This window comes from Acanthochromis polyacanthus, chromosome 17, assembly GCF_021347895.1.
Source record: "Acanthochromis polyacanthus isolate Apoly-LR-REF ecotype Palm Island chromosome 17, KAUST_Apoly_ChrSc, whole genome shotgun sequence".
Taxonomy (NCBI): domain Eukaryota; kingdom Metazoa; phylum Chordata; class Actinopteri; family Pomacentridae; genus Acanthochromis; species Acanthochromis polyacanthus.
The window spans coordinates 12,393,563-12,403,841 of NC_067129.1; the positions used below are offsets into that span (position 1 = coordinate 12,393,563).

Consider the following 10,279-nt stretch of genomic DNA (forward strand, 5'->3'; position numbering starts at 1 on the left):
GTGATTTAAATGATTTTTGTTCGCTGATGGTTTCACTGTGCTCAGTGTGCACACGTGCATTGTCAGCATAATGTTGGTGCCATCATGGCCTGAAATTACAACACATTTCCCAAGTTGCTTAATTCCATCCTGTTTATTTTATTTGTTTATTCATTTTTTTATTACTGGCCTTGGAGCCCATGAGTCAACACCATGCAGGGTTTCTTGCTTATGCTGTAAACATCCATGAATTTACCTTTGATGTTGCCCTCTGGGTTTTCTCTTGGTATGTTAAAGAAGCAGAAATTATGCATGCACTGACTTATTTTTAGAGCAAGTGAACAGAGAAGGGCATGTAGGTGCCAGAGCACGCGTCTCATTTTGCAGATATGTGCGTTTGTTTGCACACTAGAAACCACAGCACACAAATGATGCACGACAACAGACGCTGTCGCTGATTTGTTGAATTAATGTGCAGCTCTGATTACACGGAGCAGCAGGGGGAGCTGAACTCCACTAGGTTCTCATTGGATGGAAAAGATGTGGGCGGATTTGCGCTGACGTTGACCATACTAGGGATTAACTTGCTTTTTTTTCATGTCGCCATATCTATCACGTTTTACACCGGATTGCGTGATCGGCTGCAGATTGTTAGTAAAGAGTGTTGCTCGCCTTGTTCCAAACCTTTAAAATCTGGCTGCGTGTTGCGCATGAAGCTAGATACGGTGCGGTGATGGCGCGCTGTACAATGTGAGCGGCTGGATGAGGAGCAGACACCGCACTGAGGCTACAGTGCTGATGTCCTGTCACTCTAATGGGGGCCGACGGCAGTAAAACCAGGAAGGTGAGTCGAATGAATGAATGAAATTCCTGGTTGCTAAGGTGTGACGCACGAACGGGGTTCCCTGTTTCCATGGCGATGTTTGGGTGTCCAGGCAGCAGCGACAGTGCCGATCCTGGAGGAGTGCTGCACCGTTTTATCAGCAGCATAAACTACAGTGTTAGGAAATGGCATACTTAATGATCAGAAAGTCATTGATTAGTATCACTTTGCATGTTAACCCTAAAACATCTGCGCTGGATGACTTAAGTATCAACATTTCAACTTTTACATTCATAATCTATTGGCCAGTAAACATTTTAAACACATATTCTGCTTAAATCCTGATGCCACTTAATTTCTGATCAGTTGTCAGGCAAATGCCTCATTGATGACAGTTATTTCAGCTGAATGACTGTAGATGTGTCCCACCAATTGGCTCAGATGATAATGACATTCTGCATGGTTGATTGCACACATCTTGCACCACAGAGCATCAGATCTGTTGTGCAGCTCAGGGCCGCCCAGGGGTAGAGGGGCTGTGGGACCGAGTGACTGCAGATTGGATGCAGACCAAAGTTTTTTTGTTTTTTTTTATCTTCTTAAATCACAAAAGCCAGCAGGAATGGTGAAACTAATCTGACGTGTTTTCTGGGGTTGCATAAAGTCACTAAGATGGACTATTCTGACCTCTCTAATCTTTGTTTCACATCAGCAATCACAGAGTAAGAGACTATATATTATACTGAATACGTACATGTACAGTTGCTTAAGTGGAACTTCACAGTTGAAAACAAACAGCAGAGGAGCCGGGTTTGCACTAAGTAGCTTAGTATGTTAATAAAAACATTCCTGCTTGAACAGTAAAAATAACACATTTCTAAAAGTATCTTTCAGTAATGTGTGGCTTGAAATTGCTTACTTCATGATTTCTGGGCGATCAACTCCCAAAGGAGGAAATAAAAGCCTGCATTTAGCAGTGCATGCCTGCCTCAGTTAGTATTAATCCTTCCTCTTATGTAAAATGGCCCTGAATGACCACTGTTTGTCAGTTTGAGACTCTAGATGTTGCCTAAAACATGCATAAATGCAGGTGAGATCTTTGAATATTCTTCTTTTAAATATTCTTTTCCTGTCTCCTTCTTCCCCATCTCTCCTACAGAGGCCCTGTGAAGGGCAGGAGGAAGAGCACTTTTCTTCTGGATGGCGTGGCTTCCTCTCCAGCTTTGGCCTCTCTATCCCCGCAGGCCTCTGTCGCCTGGCCCCACCCGTCCTGCGTCTCGGCCAGCGTCGAATGCTCCAAGGCAAGACCCCCGAGATCCCAGAGCACGTCCTGAGGTTGGCGGGAGTCGGGCCAGATAGGCTGCGAGCAGAGTGGAGCCTCCCAGGGTTTGTTGCCATGTTCCTGCCTGAATTTCCCCACAGAGCTGTGCCTGGGCATGAACACTTTCAGGTAGGCCTCAGTTCCAGCAGAGACACCAATAATGTGTAATGCTTCTTCTATTTTTTTCCTCTGATGTTTTCTCTCTTTGTCTTTGTGTCTGCCTCCGTTCGCCTCACCAGGTGTTGGGTTACATCGCCAAAGGTTCGTTTGGACCCATTCTGAAAGTGAAGGACAAGGCCAAACAGAAAATGTATGCAGTCAAGGTGAGTCTCCTGCCTGAATCAACCAATAAATTCGAAAGGCAGACGGTCTGAGATGAAGTGGCATTGTCCTAATACTATTTTAAGGTTGTGACTTTGCATACTATTTGGCTATTTGTAAGCATGTAAATTTTAAAAGTAAAAGAAGTATTGAATGTTTTCCTCATGGAAGAGACTATGATGTTCTTGGCTTTTTTTTTCTTTATGTTTCAAGGAACCAGTCAAGATTTATAATTATAACAGTAATCACCGAGGCTATTTAAATACACACAAATGAGACTGTTGCAGCATTGCATTCTTCTGCAATCTCACTTTATCTCTGTATTTGTGTGTCTACCAACAGGTTATCCCCAAATCGGAAATTCTTAGACTTGGGGTCTTGGAGCAGTCAAAAGAAGAAGTTATAGTCCAGGTAGGTAATGACTTGAAGACCATCATTAGTTTGTGGATTTTAGAGAGTGAGAAAAGGTCCTAGACATCCATATGTGTCTTGGAAAGAATGCAACTATAGAAATTCTAACACTCAATTCTTTTTTTCTTTCAGTTTTATATGGGACTTTTCATACAATGACCAGTATTTTGCATAGTTAGGGAAACCTTGCCGTGGATGTGTTATCATTTGTTGATATGATACTACCCTGAGGTCCCCTCTAGTATTAAAGCTATAAAAACTGGTGAAAAACAGCATAAAATATTTCTATATGCAGATGATGTCCTGTTATACAAGTATAATTTATTAATTGTGACACAGTGTTGGATTAGGTTCATTTTGTCATTCATTACTATACGATAGCGTTGCTTATTTAAATAAGCAACACTATCGTGTGACACAACGTGTTTGTTATAAGGAGGTGATTATTTAGGTGTGTTTAGTTGCTGTCATGTCTAACTGGTTTCATGTGTAATTTTGAATCATTAAATTTCACCAACAAGACTTGAAAATACTCAAGTTCTGAGTGAAACCATCTCCCAGACAACAAGAATGAGAATGAGTCTCCCTCTTTATCGATGGTCAGAATGAAGGTTTTTCAGGTTGACCTTTGACCTTTGCCCACAGCGTCAGGTCCGCCACCCATTTGTCCATGACCTGCAGGACTGCTGGCAGACACAGCGCCACCTCTACATTAGTGAGTCAGCCAGAGACAAGTGACCCAATCCAACCCAAATCCACTATCCAAAAACCCCTTCACACCACCTTTTCTCACCTCAGCACCACTAGCATCGTTCCAGGATCTACCCCCAATCCCCGACCCAATGCCTGAAACAAAATGAAGAAAAGCTAAAGAGCTTCTCATTAAGTCTTTCAATCTGGGTGCTTGTGCTCGTTCACCACCTAGAGACACAGACTTTACCAACCCCAACCCACCACCTCCTCTGCATCGTGTAGCTGCTCTGCCCTCTTTCCCTCTCCTCCAGAGTATTTACCCTTTATTCCAAATTAGCCACTGACTCAGAAAGTGTGACCCACTTTGTTTGCTTCCCCACCCCCTGTGAAAAGAGAGCGTGTTAGCCCGGAGACCAGATGTTGAATGCTGCTGCAGCTCAACAGGAATACATGTCAACATTCAAAAGAGAGGACGCCGCTCCTCGCTCAAACTGTGAATCATCACTGAATCACATCTCTTACGCCATAAATACAGAGGATATGGAAATCACAACTATTTACAGCTCACTGCTGTGCTGCTGCTCTTTGGGGAGATACTCACAAGCTCTCTAACGGCCTAAACTATGTTGACATGATGGACGTTTCTATAAACAAATCTCCCAAAGTGCTACTAAACATTCTCATCTTATGTTGCCTTATATAGTGATAGGAAGCATTATTATCCCTAATTGGAGAATGGGGATTCATATTCCAGACACATGCCTATTCAAATCTGCACCCAACCCACTTTATATCTCTATTTCTGAAAATCATGTGCTTAGCCGGCTTAAAAACAGTAAATTGGTTTGAAGTGGAAGATAGCTTCACACTCTTCTCACTTCCAGATGACACTTCCCTTTCCCAGTTTCTGTCACCAGTGTGTGTTCCACCTCACACTGACCTTCCCTACCTCTCAGCTCTTGCATTACATTACATAGATGTGTTCTAATGCTTTCACTGCTTCCACAGTGTGTGACTACTGCAGCACCGGAGACCTGTACACCTACTGGCAGATGATCGGTCAGTTCACAGAGGACACTGTACGAGTTTTTGCAGCCGAGCTGGGATCTGCGCTCGGTATGTATGCAGCATAATACTAATAAAGCACAAGGATATGAGCCCTTATACATGTTGTGAACCTCACCTTTCTCCTTATATCTTAATTAAAGTGTCATCATGAACATTTCCTTAGTTACTTAATTGTAAGTAACTGTGAAACAAGGTCTAATTAAAATTAGATGAGCCCTCAGTGGACGTCCCACAGCAACAAAGCAGTGCAAGAGTTTAAGTATGCCAGTAGGGACGGTTGAATTTGAAACTTATTAATATGCTGGTTTAAGTTTTTTTTTTGTTTGTTTGCTTATTACAGGATTTCTGCATGATTTTGGCATCATCCACAGAGATGTGAAGGTAAGAAAGAGCAAATGAAGAGTTCATTTGCAAAAACAGATAATTCTGTTTTATAAATATTCAGAAAACTCATTTTTTTATTGTTTACTTGTGATAATAATAATAATAACACTAATAATTTATTTTTTCTCTATTTTGTCATGTACTTTTCTACTGAGTCAAATTCACTCAACTTCAGTTTGATTGATATTATCTCAAGTAAACAATAAAAAAAAAGTTTTCTGAAAATTTATCAAAACAGAGTTACCCGTTTTTGCAAATGAACTCTTCAAATATTCACCAGCTTATTCAGTTTATTTTGATAAATAGTGCATGTATACAAGTTCTGTTTGTCTGTAAAAAAAAAATGTTAGTCCTTACTTATATCATGCAACTAGTTTTACCACAAAAATTTGACAAGATGTTTTCCAATTAACAAGGATAAAAAGAAAAAAAATGCAAAAGATCAATGATAGCATTTACATTGTGCATCATTTCGGGTAGCATGCTATGTGGGGGGAGAAAAGCTCAACAATGTCCACCAACTAGCAGAAGAAAGATAAGAAATGCTACAAACTTAATCTTTATCACAATTGCAAGCTATTTTCTCACCTCCTAAGCTTCCTCCAGCTGACTGTCCTACTTACATGTTTCATAAATGAACAGCCAACGCAGCAGTTTTTTTTTTTGCACCATCCATAGTTTATTTGTGTGTTTACCTCACCAAACAATATTCTGTGTAGTTCTGACTAAAAACCTAAACAAGCTAGACCCTTTAACTTAGATATTTTATACAGTAGTCAGAGTAGATGTAATAATTCACAGTTTAGTTAGTCCCTCCATGTAAAATCGTGTGCCTCACATTAAATTTTAAAAACCTCTTGCTGCATTTATATTTAATTGAAGTAGAAATCTATTGAAATGTATCGTTGCAGTTAAAGTGCAGTATAATGCTAATCAGACATTTATATAAAGAGCTTTATAGACATTACATTTTATACAACATGATTATGGTGACATCTCATCTTTGTGCAGAAGCTATAAAGCAACAAAAGAACCATACAGTGTAGAATAGACAATAAAGCAGTATGACAGGTAAATGACGTGGTGGTAATAAAAAGGGCAGCAAGTGTTATCATAGGACAGGCATTGTAAACAGATTATGGTGATTAAATAAAATCACAGATATGTGCAGCGATGACAGTTGCCGTGTGCATGTGCCTGATGATTAGATGCCAGCATGTGTGGTGAAAGTGGTACGTATATGTGTGTGTCTTTGTGTGTTGGTAAAAACCTTTGCAGGTGGTTAATGTTTGTTTAGCAGTCCTTGAGTTCTTCCTTCAGTCTAGTTGATGAAAACCACAGCTTAGAGGAAAAGCTGTTTCTCAATCTGCCTGTGAACTGTCTGAAGTATATGGTTTTTCTTTCTAAAGTTTAAACCTCATTCAGTCTTTTTTCTTTTCTGTTTTGCAGATGGAAAACATCCTGCTGACAGAAAACGGTGAGTAAAACTTTTTACCCAGCAGAGAGCAGCATAGCGCTGGTGTTCAGGAGAAGCAAAAGCATCATCCTTATTATGCACAGGAATGTATATTAATGCAAGCAGTACATCTGTTAACACTTAAAGGGAACAATATAGTAGAAATATTTTATTACTTTACTTCTGTTGTAAATAATAGGAATAATAGGAATCTGGCTTTAGAGCATCATGAATTAAATAATGCAGGGAACATGGTCTTTTCTAGGACACCTCCGTTTAGCTGACTTTGGTTTGTCTCGACGCCTGGAGAGAGGAGGACGAGCCTTTACTATCTGTGGAACCATCCAGTATATGGGTGAGAAAGTCATCCTTCCTCATCTTCCTCTATAGCTCATCCTGTTATAGCTGCAGATGCTGGGATGTAAAAATACACAAACATGTTGAGCCTTTTTAATAAATTATACAAGGAAGTGAATGTAAAAATGTGTAGCGTGTTATGTGAGTGTGCTCTGTCTGCTCTGCAGCCCCAGAGGTCTTGAGTGGTGGACCCTACAACCATGCAGCTGATTGGTGGTCGCTGGGAATCCTGCTTTTCTCATTGGTTACTGGGAAGGTGAGCTCTTTGTTGCTAGTAGGCACAGTATGTGATGCGTGATCAGTGGATGTTAGTCACTGTTAGTCTTTCAGTGACACAACTGAGCTTGAATTTGACTGCAAAAATTAAACTATTGCTGTTTTTTTCCTTGTAAAATTTCAAAAATCTGTCAAATATCTCAAAGATTAAACACTCTGAATTATTCCTTCGACTGTCCTCAGTTCCCTGTGCCTCCAGAACCAGATCATTGCAGTATGCTGAGGAGAGTGAGGAGTTTTCCCTATGAAATGCCCCTCAGTTTCAGCTCCCCATTTGCCTTGCTAATAACTGAGGTAATTCCACAATCATATTACTGTGACTATTTGACTACACGTACAAGCATTAGTTTGGTAATTTAATGTCATATCATAATCTGCACGTGTTTGTCTGTTTAGCTTTTGTGCAAGACTCCCTGCCGCCGCCTGAGGACTCTCGATCGCTTCCAGCGGCAAACCTTCTTCCATGGAACAACTTTTGACCTCGAACTACTGCAGCGTCAGCCTGTGGAGGTATCTGCATGCAGCCACTTTGGTTGTTTCTATGCTAATTTCAAACATGAGCAAGAAATGTGTTGCCAAAAGTGCCAGCAAAGTGACTTTTTCTCATTGCCTAGGTGATTCTGCAGCTGAGAGAGAGACCAGACCGAGCTGCCAAAGCTCGACGAGGCCTCACTTTGTCTCTGCAGCCTCTCAAAGGCTTCGACTATGATCTGCTGCTCAGCCCTCCAGCCACGCCAGACACACAGCTGGATCCTGACACACGAACCCACAGCGCTGCACCTCTGCCCGGCCCAGCAATCCCACTGCAGCCTGCTCAGGAAAAAGGTCCACGGAGAGAAGTGTTTGTGTGACGGACTTTGAGTTTACTATATGGCTACTAACACACTTAAGGTGAAAGCCTACATGTATGTACTTCTGCACAATTATTCACCCTTACACACAGGTGTGGTGCGCCTTGTAAAATGTCTTATTTAGTACAAGCCAAAATAACTGATTTCAATCCAGTTGAGAATGGAATCCTGCATTTGAGTAAAAAAAAACACCTTTCCCCCCATGTTTTAGCCAGTTTTATACTTTTTTGTGATGTACTGGTCACTATTGTTTCTTTTACTTGTTTGCCTTTCTCCACTGAGCACCTTTTCTCAAGCCTATTTGCTCAACAGTTGTGCAAGAAAGATTGCACTATTGTTCATCCACTCAATTTTCTCATGACTGGTCATGACTATGGTGTTTAAACATAATGTGCGAATCCTATCACGTTCACCCTACCTGGAAAAGTCATGCTAGTTGATCACAATGCACTGTGTTTCTTTATCTTTTGGTTTTAACAAAGTATTTGTGTCTCAGTAGAAATCTATCCAAACCCTTCAGCAAAGTGAGTCACTTTCTGAACTTCTGCCTTTTTACGTGTTGCATGATTATGAACCCATTCTGGCAGAAGAGGACAAAAGAAGCGCTTTCCCCCATCTAGTGTTGTCTTTACTTTAAAACTTACTCTGTACCTTTATTCATGCTGTGAAACAACCTTTCCCATGCTTGCTCAGCTGCTTAAAATGAATAGCAGCAGAAACATCTCTCGTCCTGTCCTATATTAAACTCAAGCAAGCATCGCAACATCAGATTCATATGTGTATGCCTTCAATGTCTAATTTAGTTTTATTATTTATGACCTGTGACTCAGGGGAGCACTCGCTGGTTTTCCCATTCAGTCTTGATTTTGACTCCACCTGGCTCGGCAGATTTGAGCTGGGACCGAGAGTTGAATGAACAACAAAATTGTTTACCTCCAATTTTGATAGATACAGGGCTTTTTTTCTATTGTACAAGGCTGCCGTATCCCTACTAAGTAATCTTGCCCCCATGCACTGATCATCGGATTACATAATGATTTTGTAAAGTATGCCCTGATGTGTACCCAGAATGCCTCACATGTGTGATCCTGAGCTTGATTTTTTTGGTCACAACAACATGTATATATTCCTCTTTATAAGGTTTATATGAATATTTTGGATGCTGTTTGATGTTATGTGTTATGGTATGATGTATTTTTGTAATTTCCATGTAGCACAGATAGAATATTAAACTCTTACTGTACAAGTTTCTGCTGATTTGTTTTGTCTGTGCAGGTTGACTTGAAGAATGACAGTCAGAAAGGAGCAGCACTGAAATAGTTTATCAGCGAGTGAACAGATAATCATCATTGCCTCACCTTTCCTTTCTGCTGTGCCACATTGTTTCTTCAGCTGGGTTTAGAAATCAAAGTTTGTAACTGATCCAGAGATTTGCTCAAGAGTGTGTGTTTGAGGTACTTATAGTTTATGTGAAGGTTTCTACTTTATCACACAGTATACTGCAGTTTATGTTCACTCCATTTATTTTTTTGTTAAAGGTAGTAGTTACTTGTACCACTTACATATAAATTAATATAGTAAAATTCTAACATGAGCAAGTAAAATATGATGCGGAGCTTTAGAGTACATTAAATTACCAAAAATATATTGTTAATAGTGAACTGAATTTTTTAGCAAAAACTTGAATGCATTGCTTTACCTTAAAATAGAGCATCATGAGTTATTGTCACTTTCACTTAAGTAAAGGATCTGAATATTTGTTCCACAATTGACAGTATCTTATGCAAAAAAAAATACTATGATAAATTTATAGCAGTATATTTCACTGATTTTCCTAAATAAACGTTCATTGTATATGATTATACATTTGCTTAAGAAGACAAGAAAAATCATGTTTTTTTTATTATGATAATAATAATCTGAATTCATCCAGTATTTGTCACTTGTATTCTGTAGTCTAAGGGTATGAGTAACTTTTTCCAAGCAGCATAGATGGCTGGAACTTGTTTTAAAAATACCTATCATAGGACTAATTCTCTGAAGTTAGCTTCAGCTTCAGTTTTAAATAGCCTTCTTACAATTAAATGTTCCTCATCCATGGACATACATGTTTTCAATGACTTTGGTTGCTTTAAGTGGTTTCAATACTTTTATTTTTTTTGGTAATTGTATTTTAGAATTTGATCTCTTCGAAGTTATTATCTTGTGTTGTGGTATTTCATATTCTTTTTTGATTTACAAATTGACTGGAAAATGTTGCATCCTGTTTTCTGTCAGGCCTGTCTGATACCATGTACAGCAATTTGGTTAACTGAAGTTGTTTTAAAACCAATGAATAG

The 10,279-nt window shown here is 39.7% G+C and overlaps 1 protein-coding gene across 1 annotated transcript; it reads left to right on the forward strand.

Annotated features, from left to right (window-relative positions):
* Positions 1-104: 104 nt before the first annotated feature.
* rskrb (ribosomal protein S6 kinase related b) lies at positions 105-9,189 on the forward strand. The gene is made up of 13 exons (XM_022214920.2): positions 105-823; positions 1,962-2,252; positions 2,363-2,446; positions 2,787-2,855; positions 3,501-3,570; positions 4,557-4,664; positions 4,957-4,997; positions 6,450-6,477; positions 6,722-6,811; positions 6,981-7,069; positions 7,273-7,383; positions 7,486-7,599; positions 7,704-9,189. The coding sequence occupies exons 1-13, from the start codon at positions 794-796 to the stop codon at positions 7,938-7,940; spliced, it is 1,362 nt and encodes a 453-aa protein (XP_022070612.2). The 5' UTR covers positions 105-793; the 3' UTR covers positions 7,941-9,189.
* Positions 9,190-10,279: the final 1,090 nt, after the last annotated feature.

Bases quoted from the DNA above. Each gene is read 5' to 3' on its own strand.
- rskrb (XM_022214920.2), top strand. From the start codon at position 794: ATGGGGGCCGACGGCAGTAAAACCAGGAAG. The intron at 4,665-4,956 runs GTATGTATGCAG...TGCTTATTACAG, and splicing joins CGAGCTGGGATCTGCGCTCG to GATTTCTGCATGATTTTGGC. The intron at 7,600-7,703 runs GTATCTGCATGC...CTCATTGCCTAG, and splicing joins TGCAGCGTCAGCCTGTGGAG to GTGATTCTGCAGCTGAGAGA.